Source organism: Pristiophorus japonicus, chromosome 19 (genome assembly GCF_044704955.1).
Source record: "Pristiophorus japonicus isolate sPriJap1 chromosome 19, sPriJap1.hap1, whole genome shotgun sequence".
NCBI lineage: Eukaryota > Metazoa > Chordata > Chondrichthyes > Pristiophoridae > Pristiophorus > Pristiophorus japonicus.
Window position 1 is genome coordinate 93,003,495 of NC_091995.1, and position 20,243 is coordinate 93,023,737.

General features: G+C 51.4%; 1 protein-coding gene across 2 annotated transcripts; it reads left to right on the top strand.

Moving 5' to 3' along the window:
* The first annotated feature begins 196 nt into the window (after positions 1-196).
* Positions 197-19,322, top strand: chmp2a (charged multivesicular body protein 2A). Of its 2 annotated transcripts, none has more exons than XM_070861818.1 (6): positions 197-305; positions 2,080-2,261; positions 11,669-11,848; positions 13,282-13,412; positions 15,530-15,591; positions 16,709-19,322. In XM_070861818.1, exons 2-6 carry the CDS (start codon positions 2,094-2,096, stop codon positions 16,825-16,827), a joined length of 660 nt encoding a protein of 219 aa, XP_070717919.1. In that variant the 5' UTR covers positions 197-305; positions 2,080-2,093; the 3' UTR covers positions 16,828-19,322. The 2 variants fall into 2 exon arrangements, with proteins under 2 accessions (XP_070717919.1, XP_070717920.1); XM_070861819.1 differs by having other exon boundaries at positions 203-305; positions 2,085-2,261.
* Positions 19,323-20,243: the final 921 nt, after the last annotated feature.

Sequence of the window (20,243 nt, forward strand, 5' to 3'; positions counted from 1 at the left end):
ACCCAGAGCGGAGAGTGAGTGAGTGCTGCCCACTGAGTCACTGGGGCAGCCGTGCGCCCCCTGTGGCAGTATGGCGGCACTGTAGGCGGTGAATGATGGCGCGCCTGCGCGGGAGGTGGGAGGCGGGAGTAATTACGTAATCGGCTAGTGGCGGTGTCACGTGTCACGGGCGTGCGTCAGGGGTCGATGACGTCACTGGGGAGGGTGGTCTGTGGCGGCGTGACGCAAACGCGCCGACGTCACCGACAATAACAGGAAGCGGGAGGCCGGGAGAGAGAAGCGGACAGGACAGGCCGAGGCCTCAGGTCGGTGGTTGGGTCCGGCACCGCCCGCACTGCCGCCTCACCGCGACTCGGGCCTCGCCCCCTCACACAGCCCCGGGTCCCGGCTGTGAAGGCCCGCCAGGCCGCTGCTCAGGATCCGCCATCTCTGAGGCAAAAAGGGGCCTGGACTGAGGTCCCGCAGCGGCCTCACTCAGGGGCCGAGCAGCCCCCCTCCCTCTCCTGCTCCTGTGGGTGGGTCTCCATCCCTGAGGGGCACCCATGGGACACCCGCACTGGGTGCACACACACCAGCAGACTCTCCCCCCCCCCCCCCCCCCACCCGGGCTACAGTTGCTGCTCTGCTGCCATTGCCATTTGGGGGCTGCACCGACCCCGGGCTCCTCATCCCCATCCTCTGACCAACCATTGAATGATGGAACAGGCTCGAGGGGACTGCTGGTGACGGTGCCTTTTAGCTGTCAGCCAGGTCTCAGCACTCTGGGTCAGAAGGCCGTGGGTTCGAGTCCCCACTCCAGGGACTTGAGCACATAAATCCAGGCTGACACTCCCCAGTGCAGTGCTGAGGGAGCCCCGCACTGTCGGAGGGGGCAGTGCTGAGGGAGAGCCGCACTGTCGGAGGGGGCAGTGCTGAGGGAGCCCCGCACTGTCGGAGGGGGCAGTGCTGAGGGAGCCCCGCACTGTCGGAGGGGGCAGTGCTGAGGGAGCGCCGCACTGTCGGAGGGGCGGTGCTGAGGGAGGGCCGCACTGTCGGAGGGGCGGTGCTGAGGGAGCGCCGCACTGTCGGAGGGGCAGTACTGAGGGAGCGCCGCACTGGCGGAGGGGCAGTACTGAGGGAGCGCCGCACTGTCGGAGGGGCAGTGCTGAGGGAGCGCCGCACTGTCGGAGGGGGCAGTGCTGAGGGAGCCCCGCACTGTCGGAGGGGGCAGTGCTGAGGGAGCGCCGCACTGTCGGAGGGGCAGTACTGAGGGAGGGCCGCACTGTCGGAGGGGCAGTGCTGAGGGAGCGCCGCACTGTCGGAGGGGCGGTGCTGAGGGAGGGCCGCACTGTCGGAGGGGCGGTGCTGAGGGAGGGCCGCACTGTCGGAGGGGCGGTGCTGAGGGAGCGCCGCACTGTCGGAGGGGCGGTGCTGAGGGAGGGCCGCACTGTCGGAGGGGCGGTGCTGAGGGAGGGCCGCACTGTCGGAGGGGCGGTGCTGAGGGAGCGCCGCTCTGTCGGAGGGGCAGTACTGAGGGAGCGCCGCACTGTCAGAGGGGCAGTGCTGAGGGAGCGCCGCACTGTCGGAGGGGCAGTACTGAGGGAGCGCCGCACTGTCGGAGGCGACGTCTTTCAACTGAGATGTTAAACCGAGTCCCGTCTGATCTCTCGGGTGGATGTAAAAGATCCCAAGGACTTTTTCAAAGAAAAGCAGGGGAGTTCTCCCCTGTGTCCTGGGCAAATATTTATCCCTCAATGAACATCACAAAAACAAATTGTCTGGTCATTATCACATTGCTGTTTGTGGGAGCTTGCTGTGCACAAATTGGCTGCTGCGGTTCCTACATTACAACAGTGACCGCACTTCATAAGTGGTTGTAAACGGTGCTATATAAATGCAAGTTCTTTCCTTCCCTTGCTTTGTGGTGTAAAAAGCCCCTTGCCCGCCACTCGTGTGGCGAATGGTAACTGGGCTGCGCTGGTATCTTCGGGAAAGGAAGGGGGAAGGTTGTGGGGGGATGTTGTGATTTGGACAGGGCTGTCTGGTAAACTGTGCTAACCCTCTCTGCTTTCCCCCTCTCCCCTCTCCCCTCTCCCACAGCACAGTGAATCACCATGAACGCCATATTCGGTAAGCGAAAGACCCCGGAGGAGATGCTGCGTCAGAACCAGCGGGCCCTGAATCGGGCCATGCGGGAACTGGATCGCGAGCGGATGAAACTGGAGCAGCAGGAGAAGAAAATCATCGCTGACATCAAGAAAATGGCCAAACAGGGACAGATGGTATGTGGGCGAGAATTCTTTCTTGTTGGCAGAATAATGTGATGCTGTGATTGGTTGGAATACTTCACCTTGTGGAATATAAGATGTAGTCTTTTGATTTCCTTATCCAAGGATGGAAATACTTTCCTTGGAGGTGGTGGAACAAAGGTTCACAAGATTGACTCCTGGCTGAGAGGTCTGTCCTATGATTGAGTAGATTGGACCTATACGTAGAAACATAGAAAATAGGTGCAGGAGTAGGCCATTCGGCCCTTCAAGCCTGCACCACCATTCAATAAGATCATGGCTGATCATTCACCTCAGTACCCCTTTCCTGCTTTCTCTCCATACCCCTTGATTCCTTTAGCCGTAAGGGCCATATCTAACTCCCTTTTGAATATATCCAATGAACTGGCATCAACAACTCTCTGCGGTAGGGAATTCCACTGGTTAACAACTCTCTGAGTGAAGAAGTTTCTCCTTATCTCAGTCCTAAATGACCTACCCCTTATCCTTAGACTGTGTTCCCTGGTTCTGGACTTCCCCAACATCGAGAACATTCTTCCTGCCTCTAACCTGTCCAGTCCCGTCAGAATTTTATATGTTTCTATGAAATCCCCTCTCATCCTTCTAAACTCCAGTGAATACAGGCCCAGTCGATCCAGTCTCTCCTCATATGCCATCCCGGGAATCAGTCTGGTGAACCTTCGCTGCACTCTCTCAATAGCAAGGACGTCCTTCCTCAGATTAGGAGACCAAAACTGAACACAATATTCCAGGTGAGGCCTCACCAAGGCCCTGTACAACTGCAGTAAGACCTGCTCCTATACTCAAATCCTCTAGCTATAAGGCCAACATACCATTTGCCTTCTTCACCACCGTCTGCTGTAGCTGCATGCCAACTGTCAATGACTGATGAACCATGACACCCAAGTCTCGTTGCACCTCCCCTTTTCCTAATCTGTCGCCATTCAGTTAATATTCTGCCTTTGTGTTTTTGCCACCAAAGTGGATAACCTCACATTTATCCACATTATACAGCATCTGCCATGCAATTATCCACTTACCTAACCTTTTCCAGTCACCCTGCAGCCTCTTAGCGTCCTCCTCACAACTCACACCGCCACCTAGCTTAGTGTCATCTGCAAACTTGGAGATATTGCACTCAATTCCTTAATCTAAATCATTAATGTATATTGTAAATAGCTGGGGTCCCAGCACTGAGCCCTGCGGCACCCCACTAGTCACTGCCTGCCATTCTGAAAAGGACCCGTTTATCCCGACTCTCTGCTTCCTGTCTGCCAACCAGTTCTCGATCCACATCAGTACATTACCCCCAATACCATGTGCTTTGATTTTGCACACCAATCTCTTGTGTGGAACCTTGTCAAATGCCTTTTGAAAGTCCAAATACATCACGCCCACTGGTTCTCCCTTGTCCACTCTACTAGTTACATCCTCACAAAATTCCAAAAGATTTGTCAAGCATGATTTCCCTTTCATAAATCCATGCTGACTTGGACCGATCGTGTCACTGATTTCCAAATGTGCTGCTATTACATCTTTAATAATGGATTCCAACATTTTCCCCACTACTGATGTCAGGCTAACCAGTGTATAATTACCTGTTTTCCCCCTCCCTCCTTTTTTTTAAAAAGTAGTGTTACATTAGCTACTCTCCAGTCCATAGGAACTGATCCTGAGTCAATAGACTGTTGGAAAATGATCACCAATGCATCCACTATTTCTAGGGCCACTTCCTTAAGTACTCTGGGAGTCAGACTATCAGGCCCTGGGGATTTATCGGCCTTCAATCCCATCAATTTCCCGAACACAATTTCCTGACTAATAAGGATTTCCTTCAGTTCCTCCTTCTCGCTAGATCCTCGGTCCCCTCGTATTTCCGGAAGGTTATTTGTGTCTTCCTTCGTGAAGACATAACCAAAGTATTTGTTCAACTGGTCTGCCATTTCTTTGTTCCCCATTATAAATTCACCTGAATCGGACTGCAAGGGACCTACGTTTGTCTTCACTAATCTTTTTCTCTTCACATATCTATAGAAGCTTTTGCAGTCAGTTTTTATGTTCCCAGCAAGCTTCCTCTCATATTCTATTTTTCCCCTCCTAATTAAACCCTTTGTCCTCCTCTGCTGAATTCTAAATTTTTCCCAGTCCTCAGGTTTGCTGCTTTTTCTGCTCAATTTATATGCCTCTTCCTTGGATTTAACACTATCCTTAATTCCCCTTGTTAGCCACAGTTGAACCACCTTCCCCGTTTTATTTTTACTCCAGACAGGGATGTTCAATTGTTGAAGTTCATCCATGTGATCTTTAAATGTTTGCCATTGCCTATCCACCGTCGACCTTTTAAGTATCATTCGCCAGTCTAATCTAGCCAATTCGTGCCTCATACCATCAAAGTTACCTTTCCTTAAGTTCAGGACCCTAGTCTCTGAATTAACTGTGTCACTCTCCATCTTAATAAAGAATTCTATCATATTATGGTCACTCTTCCCCAAGGGGCCTCGCACAAGATTGCTAATTAGTAGATGATGAGAGGTTGTTTCCCGCTGAAGTGTCTAGAACCAGGGCTCACAGTCTCAGGATAAGGGGTCGGCCATTTAGGACTGCGATGAGGAGGAATTTCTTGGAGGATTGTGAATCTTTGGAATTCTCTGCCCCGGAGAGCTGTGAGTGCTGAATCATTGAATATACTCAAGGTTGAGGTAGGTAGATTTCTGGATACTAAGAGACAGTGCAGGAAAGTGGAGTTGAGGTGGAAGAGCAGCCATGATATTGAATGGCAGAGCAGGCTCGAGGGACCATATGTCTGACACTTGCTACTAATTCCCATGTCTTGTGTCCCAGTATCTCTCTGGTTAATTACATAGTCAAATGAGCATTTAACAGTAACCTGGGTCACTGATTCCAGGCAAATATCGACCTAATCGTCCAATTTGAACTGGAAAGAAGCACTAATGCTCCACTACATGATTTGAGTCAGTCGGTGTAAATGAATGGCCCCAGTATTGTACACCCCACGGGATAAAGCAGCACATCGTCTGTCTCACAATGAGCAATTCCACGGGAACTCTGGTATATCAGGGAGGTTATGCTTGAACTGTATAAAACACTAGTTAGGCCACAGCTGGAGTACGGCGTGCAGTTCTGGTCACCACATTACAGGAAAGATGTGATCACACTAGAGAGGGTGCAGAGGAGATTTCCGAGGATGTTGCCAGGACTGGAGAATTTTAGCTATGAGGAAAGATTGGATAAGCTTGGGGGTTGTTTATTTTGAAACAGAGGAGGCTGAGGGGAGACCTTTATTGAGGTGTATAAAATGATGAAGGACCTAGATAAAGTGGATAGGAAGGACCTGTTTCCCTTAGCAGAGGGGTCAATAACCAGTTGGCATTGATTTAAAGTAATTGGGGGGAGGTTTAGAGGGGATTTGAGGGAAAATGTCTTCACCCAGAGGGTGGTGGGGGTCTGGAACTCACTGCCTGAAAGGGTGGTAGAGGCAGAAACCCTCACCACATTTAAAAAGTACTTGGATGTGCACCTGAAGTGCCGTAACCTACAGGGCTACGGACCGAGAGCTGGAAAGTGGGATTAGGCTGGGTGGTTCTTTGTTGGCCGGCACGGACGCGATGGACTGAATGGCCTCCTTTTGTGCTGTGATTTTATGATCTCTTTCTCTTTTCCCCCCCCCCCCCAAATGGCTCCTTGTCGGAAGGTGAGAGACATTGTGGAACTGGTGTGTTCGTGGCAAGAAAGGGAAGTGAAACGTGCAACATTTTAAGCTGGTCTTGCATCTATAAGGAAGTGTCGAGGGTAGAAAGCCTAAATTCATAGAATCAAAAGCCCCAAGTTTCCACACGCGGCAAAACAGGCACCCCTCCGAGCTGGGCGCCCGTTTTTCGCGCCGAAAATGGCGCCTGAAAAAAAAACGCGCTATTCTCGAGCGCCTTGCAGCTCGATGTGTGCTTGGTGCGGCGCCCAGGGGGCGGAGCCTACCACTCGCACCGATTTTGTAAGTAGGAGGGGGCGGGTGCAATTTACATGAGTTTTTTTGGTGCCGGCAACCCTGCGCGTGCGCGTTGGGGCGTTCGCCCACGCGCAGTCTGAAGTAAACATTGGCACTCGGCCATTTTAAAAAGTGCTGCAGAAAAAGTTAAAATTTGTTTATTGAACCCTTGCAAAGGCTTGCATTTTAATTTTCTTGATATTTCTGTGTGTGAGGGAGTGCATTCTGTAATTAAAGATAGACTGTGATAAACGGGACACATGCACTTGTTTGAGACTAATCAAATTCTTTGTAGCTGTTCAATTTTTAACATTTTTTAATAAAACCACATTGCCCTTCCATGATCAGCACTGAGGCTTCTTGCAGCTTTCTCCCCCTGCCGTCCGTCAGGCCCGACGGCAAGCGGCTGCCTCAAGTACTGAGGCTTCCTGCAGCCTTCTCCCTCCCCTCACCCCCCCCCCCCCCTGCCGTCGGTCAGTCCCGACGGCAAACCGCTGCCTGAAAGGCCTGCCTGAAGCACTTTCACACAGGTAGGAACATGGTTTATTTAATATTTTCTTAGCTTATAAATTTTTATTCAGGTTGGATTTATTTGTATAATATTTGTATAAGTATAACTAAGGATTTATTGTAGAATTTAATGACTTCCCTTCCTCCCCCCCCCACCTCGTTCCCGACGCCTAATTTGTAACCTGCGCCTGATTTTTTTTTAATGTGTAGACAAGGTTTTTTCAAGCCTACAAAAATCTTCACTTGCTCCATTCTAAGTTAGTTTGGAGTACGTTTTCAATGTGGAAACTTTCAAATCAGGTGTCAGTGGCCGGACACGCCCCCTTTTGAAAAAAAAAAATTCTGTTCAAAAGTGAAACTGTTCTACCTGACTAGAACTGCAGAAAACTTAAATGTGGAGGATTCCGATTTCTAAGATACTCCGTTCTCCACCAGTTGCTCCTAAAAAATCAGGAGCAAATCATGTGGAAACTTGGGGCAAAAGAACGGTTGCAGCACAGAAGGCCATTGGGCCCATTGAGCCTGTGCTGACTCTCAGCCAGTCCCACTCCCTTGCCCTTTCCCCGGAGCCCTACAAATCTTTTTTCCTTCAGGTACTTATCCAACCCCCTTTTTGAAAGCCACGATTGAGTCTGCCTCCACCACCCTCTCAGGCCGTGCATTCCAGATCCTAACCACTCGCTTTGTAAATAAATGTTCCCTCGTGTTGCCTTTGATTCTTCTGCCACTCACCTTAAATCTGTGTCCTCTGGTTTTCGACTGTAAGAGTCACTGTCTTAAGATGTTTAAAATTCCTATATCGACACCCAGCCCCAAGCTGTTCAGCTTGCTGTTTGTCGTGATTTACTTCTCCGAGGTCTGGTTCAGCTGCTGAGAAAGTGGGGGCCCAGGGCTGGTAGGAGTATCCTCATCATAGGCAGTCCCTCGGAATCGAGGAAGACTTGCTTCCACTCTAAAAATGAGTCCTTAGGTGGCTGAACAGTCCAATACGGGAACCACAGTCCCTGTCACAGGTGGGACAGACAGTGGTTGAGGGAAAGGGTGGGTGGGACAGGTTTGCCGCACGCTCCTTCCGCTGCCTGCGCTTGGTTTCTGCAAGCTCTCGCCGACGAGACTCGAGGTGCTCGGTGCCCTCCTGGATGCACTTCCTCCACTTAGGGCGGTCTTTAGCCAGGGACTCCCAGGTGTTGGTGGAGATGTTGCACTTAAACTAATATGGCAGGGGAATGGGAGCCAATGGAGGGAGACAGAGGGAAACAAAAAGGAGACAAAAGCAAAAAACAGAAAGGAGATGAGAAAAATTGGAGGGCAGAGAAACGCAAGACAAAGAACAAAAAGGGCCACTGAACAACAAAATTCTAAAAGGACAAAGGGTGTTAAAAAAACAAGCCTGAAGGCTTTGTGTCTTAATGCAAGGAGTATCCGTAATAAGGTGGATGAATTAACTGTGCAAATAGATGTAAACAAATATGATGTGATTGGGATTACGGAGACGTGGCTCCAGGATGATCAGGGCTTGGAATTCAACATCCAGGGGTATTCAACATTCAGGAAGGATAGAATAAAAGGAAAAGGAGGTGGGGTAGCATTGCTGGTTAAAGAGGAGATTAATACAATAGTTAGGAATGACATTAGCTTGAATGATGTGGAATCTATATGGGTAGAGCTGCAGAACACCAAAGGGCAAAAAAAGTTAATGGGAGTTGTGTACAGACCTCCAAATAGTAGTAGTGATGTTGGAGAGGACATCAAACAAGAAATTATGGGTGCATGCAATAAGGGTGCAGCAGTTATAATGGGTGACTTTAATATGCACATAGATTGGGCTAACCAAACTGGAAGTAATACGGTGGAGGAGGATTTCCTGGAGTGCATAAGGGATGGTTTTCTAGACCAATATGTCGAGGAACCAACTAGGAGAGGCCATCTTGGACTGGATGTTGTGTAATGAGAGAGGATCAATTGGCAATCTCGTTGTGCGAGGCCCCTTGGGGAAGAGTGACCATAATATGGTGGAATTCTGCATTAGGATGGAGAATGAAACAGTTAATTCAGAGACCATGGTCCAGAACTTAAAGAAGGGTAACTTTGAAGGTATGAGGCGTGAATTGGCTAGGATTGATTGGCGAATGATGCTTGAGGGGTTGACTGTGGATGGGCAATGGCAGACATTTAGAGACCGCATGAATGAACTACAACAATTGTACATTCCTGTCTGGCATAAAAATAAAAAAGCGAAAGTGGGTCAACCGTGGCTATCAAGGGAAATCAGGGATAGTATTAAAGCCAAGGAAGTGGCATACAAATTGGCCAGAAATAGCAGCGAACCCGGAGACTGGGAGAAATTTAGAACTCAGCAGAGGAGGACAAAGGGTTTGATTAGGGCAGGGAAAATGGAGTACGAGAAGAAGCTTGCAGGGAACATTAAGACGGATTGCAAAAGTTTCTATAGATATGTAAAGAGAAAAAGGTTAATAAAGACAAATGTAGGTCCCCTGCAGTCAGAATCAGGGGAAGTCATAACGGAGAACAAAGAAATGGCGGACCAATTGAACAAGTACTTTGGTTCGGTATTCACTGAGGAGGACACAAACAACCTTTCGGATATAAAAGTGGTCAGAGAGTCTAGTAAGGAGGAGGAACTGAGGGAAATCCTTATTAGTCGGAAAATTGATGGGTTTGAAGGCCGATAAATCTCCAGGACTGATGGACTGCATCCCAGAGTACTTAAGGAGGTGGCCTTGGAAATAGCAGATACATTGACAGTCATTTTCCAACATTCCATTGACTCTGGATCAGTTCCTATGGAGTGGAGGGTAGCCAATGTAACCCCACTTTTTTAAAAAAGGAGGGAGAGAGAAAACAGGGAATTATAGACCGGTCAGCCTGACATCGGTAGTGGGTAAGATGATGGAATCAATTATTAAGGATGTCATAGCAGCACATTTGGAAAGAGGTGACATGATAGGTCCAAGTCAGCATGGATTTGTGAAAGGGAAATCATGCTTGACAAATCTTCTGGAATTTTTTGAGGATGTTTCCAGTAGAGTGGACAAGGGAGAACCATTTGATGTGGTATATTTGGACTTTCAGAAGGTTTTCGACAAGGTTCCACACAAGAGATTAATGTGCAAAGTTAAAGCACATGGGATTGGGGGGTAGTGTGCTGACATGGATTGAGAAATGGTTGTCAGACAGGAAGCAAAGAGTAGGAGTAAATGGGTACTTTTCAGATTGGCAGGCAGTGACTAGTGGGGTACCGCAAGGTTCTGTGCTGGGGCCCCAGCTGTTTACATTGTACATTAATGATTTAGACGAGGGGATTAAATGTAATATCTCCAAATTTGCGGATGACACTAAGTTAGGTGGCAGTGTGAGTTGCGAGGAGGATGCTATGAGGCTGCAGAGCGACTTGGACAGGTTAGGTGAGTGGGCAAATGCATGGCAGATGAAGTATAATGTGGATAAATGTGAGGTTGTCCACTTTGGTGGTAAAAACAGAGAGACAGACTATTATCTGAATGGTGACAGATTAGGAAAAGGGGAGGTGCAACGAGACCTGGGTGTCATGGTACATCAGTCATTGAAAGTTGGCATGCAGGTACAGCAGGCGGTTAAGAAAGCAAATGGCATGTTGGCCTTCATAGCGAGGGGATTTAAGTACAGGAGCAGGGAGGTGTTGCTACAGTTGTACAGGGCCTTGGTGAGGCCACACCTGGAGTATTGTGTACAGTTTTGGTCTCCTAACCTGAGGAAGGACATTCTTGCTATTGAGGGAGTGCAGCGAAGGTTCACCAGACTGATTCCCGGGATGGCGGGACTGACCTATCAAGAAAGACTAAATCAACTGGGCTTGTATTCACTGGAGTTCAGAAGAATGAGAGGGGACCTTATAGAAACGTTTAAAATTCTGACGGGTTTAGACAGGTTAGATGCAGGAAGAATGTTCCCGATGTTGGGGAAGTCCAGAACCAGGGGTCACAGTCTAAGGATAAGGGGTAAGCCATTTAGGACCGAGATGAGGAGAAACGTCTTCACCCAGAGAGTGGTGAACCTGTGGAATTCTCTACTATAGAAAGTTGTTGAGGCCAATTCACTAAATATATTCAAAAAGGAGTTAGTCCTTACTACTAGGGGGATCAAGGGGTATGGCAAGAAAGCAGGAATGGGGTACTGAAGTTGCATGTTCAGCCATGAACTCATTGAATGGCGGTGCAGGCTCGAAGGGCCGAATGGCCGACTCCTGCACCTATTTTCTATGTTTATCAGGGAGACTTTGAGGGTGTCCTTGTAACGTTTTCTCTGCCCATCTTTTGGCTTGTTTGCTGTGAAGGAGTTCCGAGTAGAGCGCTTGCTTTGGGAGTCTCGTGTCTGGCATGCGAACAATGTGTCCCGCCCAAAGGAGCTGGTCGAGTGTGGTCAGTGCTTCAATGCTGGGGATGTTGGCCTGGTCGAGGACGCTAACGTTGATGCGTCTGTCCTCCCAGGGGATTTGCAGGATCTTGCGGAGACGTCATTGGTGGTATTTCTCCACCGACGTCTGGTGTGAGCAGATCCTAGGTGTCAATGCCGTGGGAGGAATGACCCAATCAGGTGTGGTATAAGATATTTGCCATGGCTCGAATACAAGTTATGGTTAAATGTAAGTGATAAAGTATTGCCTAAATTATCACAGGAACTGTGTGATGGTGTGCAGCAGCTGCAAGATCCGTATAACTCGAAAGACTGACCATGTCGGGGCTCTTTTCTCCAGAGGGCTGTGAGACGTGACCTGACACAGGTCTTTGCAATCAAGAAAGGGTTCAATCGGCTCGGGGGTCTCAGGGAGCGGGGGGTGATCTGAGTGAGTCCAGCCTCCACTGAATGGGTCTCTTTTGCCAAACCTTAGGACGCTGTCAAAATAATGGCGAAGGACTTGGTGCGGACACGGCGCTACGTGAAGAAGTTCATCATGATGAAGGCGAACATCCAGGCCGTGTCCCTGAAGATCCAGACGCTGAAGTCCAACAACACCATGGCCCAGGCCATGAAGGGAGTCACTAAGGCCATGGCCACCATGAACCAGCAGGTGAGGTTGGCTCCCTGGGACCTTGTGCTGCTGGAGAAGGCAGTGTTGGCGATTGGTTTGCGCCGTACCATCGGGGCGAGCGCGGGGGGTGGGGGGGGGAGATGGAAACGCACGCACAGTTCTCTCTGTTGAATCTTTCGCTACTGTGAAATTATTTGTTCCCGAGAGTTTAGAGGAATTGACCTCATTGATATATCTCAAATTCTTACAGGGCTTGACAGGGTAGATGCAGGGAGGATGTTTCCCCCCCCGGGCTGGGGAGTCTAGAACCAGGGGTCACAGTCTCAGGATAAGGGGTCGGCCATTTAGGACTGAGATGAGGAGGAATTTCTTCACTCAGAGGGTGGTGAATCTTTGGAATTCTCTGCCCCAGAGGGCTGTGGAGGCTCAGTCTTTGAGTATATTCAAGGCTGAGATCAATAGATTTTTGGATATTGAGGGAATCAAGGGATCAGACGGGAAAGTGGAGTTGAGGTCGAAGATCAGCCATGATCTTATTGAATGGCGGAGCAGGCTCGAGGGGCCGAATGGCCGACTCCTGATCCTAATTCTTATGTTTCAAATGGTAAAGACTCCAACTTTATATTTATTCACAGTTTCTTTCACATAGGAAAACATCCCTAGGGGCTTCAGAGATGTGAGGAACATGGAATTAAAACAGAAAATGCTGGAAATACTCAGTGGGTCGGGCAGCATGTGTGGCGAGAGAAACAGAGTTAACGTTTCGGGTCGATGACCTGAGTATTTCCCGCCTATTCTGTGTTTTTTTTTTTAAATTTCAGATTTCCAGCATCCGCAGTGTTTTGCTTTTGCGGCGGAGAAATTAGGTGGGTGACTAAAAGCAATGGCGGTTTGTAAGGGTGGGTGGGGGGAGGGGGTCTTAAAAAGGAGGGGGGTTTGCGGAAGGAATCCAGAGAGCGGGATCTAGCTGTTGGTGGTGGGGCAATGATAGGAGGGGCAGTGCACAGGGAATTACAGTAACGGTGTGTTCGGGGACTGAGTTGTAGAACTGGAGGAGGCTACACAGATGTTGAGGAATTTAAATAAAGGGAGTGAAGAGTTTTTGGGGAGCGGGCGGGGAAGTGGAGTTGAGGCCAAGATCAGATCAGCCATGATCTCATTGATTGGTGGATCAGGTTCGAGGGGCCGAATGGCCGACTCCTGCTTCTGTTTCTTATGATCAGGCTACATTGTGCTTAAGTTGCGCTTGTGAGCTCCAGATCACGCCTTTTTTTGGGGGGGGCAGGGGGAGAGAGGGGAGGGGCTGTAGGGACAGGGCGAGGTTTCAACGACGCAGAGAAACATCGGTGAAAGTCGGGACTCGGGTGTGCGATCGGTACATTGTGGAACCCGGGCGTTCTCTCGGGTGGAGATGTTGCACCAAGACCTCTGACCTTTCCCCCCCCTCGCTGACCCTGTGCTCTGCGTTGCAGCTGAAGCTGCCTCAAATTCAGAAGATCATGATGGAGTTTGAGAAGCAGTCGGAGATCATGGACATGAAGGAGGAGATGATGAACGACGCCATCGACGATGCCATGGGTGACGAGGATGACGAGGAGGAGAGGTGAGTGAAGAACATACGAACATAAGAATTAGGAACAGGAGTAGGCCATCTAGCCCCTCGAGCCTGCTCCGCCATTCAACAAGATCATGGCTGATCTGGCCCTGGACTCAGCTCCACTTACCCTCCCGCTCCCCGTAACCCTTAATTCCCTTATTGGTTAAAAATCTATCTATCTGTGATTTGAATACATTCAATGAGCTAGCCTCAACTGCTTCCTTGGGCAGAGAATTCCACAGATTCACAACCCTCTGGGAGAAGAAATTCCTTCTCAACTCGGTTTTAAGTTGTCTCCCCCATATTTTGAGGCTGTGCCCCCTAGTTCTAGTCTCCCCGACCAGTGGAAACAACCTCTCTGCCTCTATCTTGTCTATCCCTTTCATTATTTTAAATGTTTCTATAAGATCACCCCTCATCATTCAGAACTCCAACGAGTAAAGACCCAGTCTACTCAATCTATCATCATAAGGTAACCCCCTCATCTCCGGAATCAGCCTAGTGAATCGTCTCTGTACCCCCTCCAAAGCCAGTATATCCTTCCTTAAGTAAGGTGACCAAAACTGCACGCAGTACTCCAGGTGCGGCCTCACCAATACCCTGTACAGTTGCAGCAGGACCTCCCTGCTTTTGTACTCCATCCCTCTGGCAATGAAGGCGGGAGGACAGGGCAACATTACAGTTTCCCCCCCCCCCCCCACCCCCGTTCCCCCTCCCTTGAACATTAGGAACAGGAAGAGGCCATTCGGCCCCTTCGAGCCTGTTCCACCATTCAATCGAATCACGACGGATCCTCGGGATTCCCTGTAAACTGCACAGCCCCCCCCCCCCCCCGGGGAACCCGCGCCCCGCTCCTGGGGAGCCTGCGCACCCGGTTTACCGGCATTTCAGGGCAAAAACCGTGCGGCGGGGCATTCTGAATGGCCTTAAAGGGGCCACGCCAGATGCATTACAAAGTTACAGGCAACATGGCCGATCACATCTTCAGCCTGCGCCCGGGTGCGCTCAGGTCCCGGGTTGTGCCGGACTCCTGGCTCTGCTTTGACCGCCTCCCAGGTGTGAGGGCCAATGTTCCGGCCATGGTGCGGCCCACGCAGTCGTCTGAACCCCCGCCGGCCGCTCACCGGCGGTTACGTTGTCAATACCGCGCGCCGATGTTGCCGCAAGTTTTTGGGGGGGGGGGTGGTGGTGGCGGGTGCGAGGTCCCTTTTAAGAAGCCGTGCGGCCCATTCACCTCGCCAGGCAATGGCGGTTTTTAACGTTCGAACGCCGTCGAGCCAGTTGCGCGGGGCCTGGAGATCGCCGCGCAGCGCAACGGGAACATTGCCGTGCATGCACAGAAATTTTAAGCAACCGCGCATTAAAAGAAACGGGCCACGCAGAGCTCCGCGCAGCCTGTGGGGAACATTGGTGGGGGGGGCGATTCACACAGGCGGGATATTTGCCTTTATTAACCGAGGCATAGAATACAAGAGCAGTTGTATAAAACACTAGTCAGGCCACAGCTGGAGTACTGCGTGCAGTTCTGGTCAATACATTACAGGAAAGATGTGATTGCACTGGAGAGGGTGCAGAGAAGATTTACGAGGATGGCCCACAACCTTCTGACCTAGTGGCGAGTGTGCTGCCCACGGCTGATATTCACGGTTGCATGCAGTCTACACCATCACAGTCTAAACATCCCTGTATTAGGGCTTCCGATAATACTTTTTTGGCGATTGCCATGCGCACTTTGGGTTCGTCACGAGAGCGGGTGCGCTGTGAATGTTTGTAAATGCCGGGAGGGAACGGGCTCCTTTGCAAAGATGATGGAAGGGAGCGGGCTTTTGGGGGCTGGGGGGGGGGGTGGGGAACAGCCCCAAAGCTTCTGGTTCCAGAGTAATGCGCAGTACGCTTCTCCGCAGCTTTCGGTCGTTGACAGCAGTCACACTTTTTTTTTTTGGTTCTCCTCCCTGGCCTCAAGCCCCCCCCTACCCCCCCCCCCCCCCCCCCCAGAAAGGGTTATCCCAACCTCAGCCGAGTGGCCTTCGGGGCCCTGGTCCGCTGACCCCTTCGCAGTTAGTATTAGCGAGGATAAAGCAGCTTCCGTCGGATGCAGTACTGACTCCGTTTTGTCTTTGCAGCGATGCGATCGTGTCGCAGGTACTGGATGAACTTGGCCTGAACCTGACTGACGAACTGTCCAGTAAGTGTCTCCACCAATCAGCAGCACCCCGTCCATGTGTAGGACGTGTCGGAATGCAAGTTAAGCCTTGCTCAGGTTTCGAGGGCTATCTGTTGACGCAGTGCTCTCCGGACAACGTGTCTAACCAGTGCGTGCTCTCCGGCCGACTGGCTATGTTTGCCTGTCTCCATGTGTTAATGGCGCCATCAATCGCACCTTTTGAGACTCGCTTAATTACTTGCCTGTTGGTGTGTGAAGCAGCACTGAATTCGGTGAAGGACTGATTAATGGCCACCCAGGGCCATCTGATACAAGAGAAAGAAAGACTTGCATTTATAGAGCGCATTGCACAACCTCAAGATGTCCCAACGCACTTTACAGCCGAAGAAGATATTTTTGGGGTGTAGTCGCTGTTGTGCCACAGAAAACGCAGCAGCCAATTTGTGCACAGCAAGCTCCCACAAACAGCAATAATGTCCAGATCATCTCTTATTTTTAGTGCAAACTATCGCCCCCATCTCCAATCTCCCTTTCCTCTCCCAAGTCCTTGAACGTGTTGTCGCCTCCCGAATCCGTGCGCATCTTTCCCGCAACTCCGCGTTTGTCTTGTCTCCAATGGACGGCCCCTCCGACGGTGCGGCGCTCCCTCAGCCCTGCCCCTCCGACAGTGCGGCGCTCCCTCAGCCCTGCCCCTCCGACAGCGCGGCGCTCCCTCAGCCCTGCCCCTCCGACAGTGCGGCGCTCCCTCAGCCCTGCCCCTCCGACAGCGCGGCGCTCCCTCAGCCCTGCCCCTCCGACAGTGCGGCGCTCCCTCAGCCCTGCCCCTCCGACAGTGCGGCGCTCCCTCAGCCCTGCCCCTCCGACAGTGCGGCGCTCCCTCAGCCCTGCCCCTCCGACAGTGCGGCGCTCCCTCAGCCCTGCCCCGAAGTATCAGCCTGGGTTATGTGCTGAATCCCTGGAGTGGGGCTTGAACCCACGACCTTGGAGGCGAGAGTGCTGCCCACTGAGCCACTGCTGAGTGCTGAGTGCGCCTGGTTGCCTGCGGTCGGCGTCACCAGCGGTCTGGAGCAGATTCAGACGATGCCAGCAGTCCCCTGTCCCAGACAGATTTCTCACCCCCCTCCCTCTTTATTCACAGACCTCCCAAGCACCGGAGCCTCGCTCAGCGTTGCAGCCGGGAAAAAGGCCGAGCCTGTGGTCCTGGAAGATGCTGACGCCGACTTGGAAAAACGTCTGAAAAATCTTCGTAAAGACTGAGGGAGGCGAATCTTTTTCTCTTCTTTTTTTGTTTTGTGCTTTTTAAATTTTTAAAGTAGTGGGGAAATAATACAAGACCGTACGGAGAGATGGTGATTTAGTTATCTGTTTCCTTTTTTGTTGTTTAATGGAATGATTGGCGAATTATACGGCTGGCTCGGGAGTGAGAATGCGTGGAAATTCCTCTGTCCAATGGGCACAGCGCACCATGGCAGGAGGCACTAACCTAAAAAGGAGCAAAGCTGAGCGAGAGAGAGAATCTCCTGTTGCCGGCAGAGAGAATCAGGAGCTTGTTAGCGGGCAGGTTTTATCCTGCCTCGTAGCTTTGCCTTCCTGCCCTGTATTAATACCCACCACATTGAGAGAGCGAGAGCACGGTTTCTGGACAGCAAAATGTTGCTGTAAGGAAGGCGTTGAAAGCCCACTTGCGATGCTGGGTAAATCGGGAAGGCAGTGATGCTTTTTTTTTTAATCCTGCGTGGTGCGGAGAAGTTGCCCTCCCGCGAGGCACTGGATGAATGCCCAAAGCGGGGGAACCGGTATTCCTCTGATGCCCTTTGGAGATTGTGTCCCTGCAGAATTATTGCCCCACTCTCTAACCCTGCTTCACCCACTTGGTCTTGACTGCCCTGTGCGCTGACGCCACAGGGGATTGATTGGTGTTAAATAGAAGAGCGACTGACTGGCCACACACAAGGAAGAGCAAGAACCGATCCCGGGCTGTGTGTTAGATCCGGGGGTCCTGTGTTGCCTCGTCCGTGTTGCTCATTTATGCACGTCAAAAATGTTATTGTGAGGTGACTGAATTTGACAGCAGAATTAAAAAATCTCGTGCGCACTTCCTGTCTGCTTATTCCGTTGTAATGGAACTGCTGTGTAAACTTGTCACGGTGCAATCGCACCCTCCCTCCACAGCACCACCAGTGGTGGGATGGTATAATTACAACGTGACACGTTTACATAGAAAATTCACATTATAAAAGTGGATATCGGAATTAATGACAGTATGAGGATAAATTATATGACTTTAAATGTGGCCTGGTTATGTCTCCTGTATCCTGCTCTAATTATTACCCCCCACTCTAACCCCGCTTCACCCACTTGGTCTTGACTCCCCAGTGCGCTGACACCACAGGGGATTGATTGGTGTTAATTAGAAGAGTGACTGACCGGCCATACACAAGGAAGAGTAAGAACCGATCCCGCGCTGTGCAGTTAGATCCGAGCGTCTTGTGTTGCCTCGTCCCGAAATGCCGTGTTGTCATTTGTGCCAGGCATACACTTCCCGGCCCCCCCCCCGTGTTCGTTCGTGACTTGCTTCAAACACGACGCCATCCCGAGGGTGCTCGCAGCCAATCTGGGTTTCCCCGGCCCTCGGCAGCCGAACGTCTCTGGGATCGGCGGGGCCGGTGGTGGGGGCAGCAGCAGCGATTAGCCGGGACACTGTGCGATCGGAAGGTGTGCAGGAGAGAAGTGGGGCCGGCACCAGCCTTGCCGTATCGAAGGTTCGCGCTCACCGGTGGCCCTTCCCACGCCACCTGATCTCCCGCGCTATGTCCCAGCGACACTGCATCGCGCTGTGTCTCATTCGTTCTCGAGCCTCGGCCAGTTTACCGTGAAAACACAGACCGGGGGTTTGGGATGGGCAGGGTGTAAAATGTACTATTTTATAAGAACGTAAGAAATAGGAGCAGGAGTCGGCCATACGGCCCCTCGAGCCTGCTCCGCCATTCAATAAGATCATGGCTGATCCGATCATGGACTCAGCTCCACTTCCCCGCCCGCTCCCCATAATTCCTTATTCCCTTATCGTTTTAAGAAACTGTCTTTCATCTAACTCTTACTATCCTGACACTAAAATGAACCGGTTTGGCGGAGGGCTGCTTGTTGTACCCCGGACGCTTGGCAATGGACCCCACACTGTGCACCGTACTGTGTTTTTGGAGAGCTCGGATTGTAAAGTATTAATGGGCGGTCGAGGGAGAGCGGCAGAGTGCTGCTGGGATCTGCACAGCAGAGCGCTTGACCGCGCCAGCTTCTGTGTCGGCCCAGACTGGCGGCACTGCGCCAGTAACCAGCGTCTCGACAACACGCCAGGAGGTCGCCCGCGTGCGCGCCGATGGGCCGTGTACGTTTACAGAGCTCGCGGCAATGCACGGAAGCTCAGCGGCCTCCGGCATAACCCTGCATTTCTTTCTTGAAACTAAAAATGAAAGCTCGCAAAATGCCTTCTGCACAAGCGGCTGTGATGCTGCGCTGCCTGTGAGATTCTCCAACTCCGGCTCCAGAGAAAGGGCCTCCCAGACTCTGCGCTGCATCTAATCTGCCGTCCGCGGGAGCAGGGATTCAGGGCAAGGTGCAGCCAGCACTACATTATTTTTTTTGTGGACGCTTTGATGTTGGGGAAGGCTGTTATTTTTTGACTGTCTGTCTATGCACAATCATCCTTTCCTGTCACAATAAATTATACACCGTTTGGTTATTTTTTGAGATTTTACTGGAGTCCTGCGTCTCACTCTGGATGGTCCCTATTCCTCTGGGTCTTTTGCAGGAAGTGGGGGAGGGGGAGGGGCCCCAACACAGGCCGCCCAGGGAGGGGCAGCTGCTATTCTCCTGCACCACCCCCACCCCCCAACCACCGCCTCTCTCCCCTTCCCCACCCTACTCTGAAGATAGTGCTATAGTGAGAAGATGGGTAATGGGTTTGACTGATCATCATCATAGGCAGTCCCTCAGAGTCGAGGAAGACTTGCTTCCGCTCTTGGCATGTGTTCTTAGGTGGCTGTTCGAGACGAGAGCCACAGTCATAGGTGGGACAGAGAGTCGTTGAGGGAAAGGGTGGGTGGGGAGTCTGGCTTGCCGCACGCTCCTTCCGCTGCCTGCGCTTGGTTTCTGCATGCTCTCGGCGACGAGACTCGAGGTGCTCAGCGCCCTCCCGAATGCACTTCCTCCACTTAGGGCGGTCTTTGGCCAGGGACTCCCAGGTGTCGGTGGGGATGTCGCACTTTATCAGGGAGGCTTTGAGGGTGTCCTTGTAACATTTCCTCTGCCCACCTTTGGCTCGTTTGCCGTGGACGAGTTCCGAGTAGAGCGCTTGCTTTGGGAGTCTCGTGTCTGGCACGCGGACAATGTGGCCCTGCCCAGCGGAGCTGATCGAGTGTGGTCAGTGCTTCAATGCTGGGGATGTTGGCCTGGACAAGAACGCTAATGTTGGTGCGTCTGTCCTCCCAGGGGATTTGTAGGATCTTGCGGAGACATCATTGGTGGTATTTCTCCAGCAACTTGAGGTGTCTACTGTACATAGCGAAAAGATGGCTAACTGGCTGTGGGGATGTGGCAAGGTGGTGAGTCGGGGGGTGAGGGAGGTGGGGGGGTGTTGATCTTGGTCCTTCCCTGGCCCCAAGAATACCTGTTTG

Coding starts and splice junctions, on each gene's coding strand:
- chmp2a (XM_070861818.1), top strand. CDS start 2,094: ATGAACGCCATATTCGGTAAGCGAAAGACCCCGGAGGAGATGCTGCGT. Junction 11,849..13,281: donor TGGCCACCATGAACCAGCAG/GTGAGGTTGGCT, acceptor TCTGCGTTGCAG/CTGAAGCTGCCTCAAATTCA. Junction 13,413..15,529: donor GAGGATGACGAGGAGGAGAG/GTGAGTGAAGAA, acceptor TTGTCTTTGCAG/CGATGCGATCGTGTCGCAGG.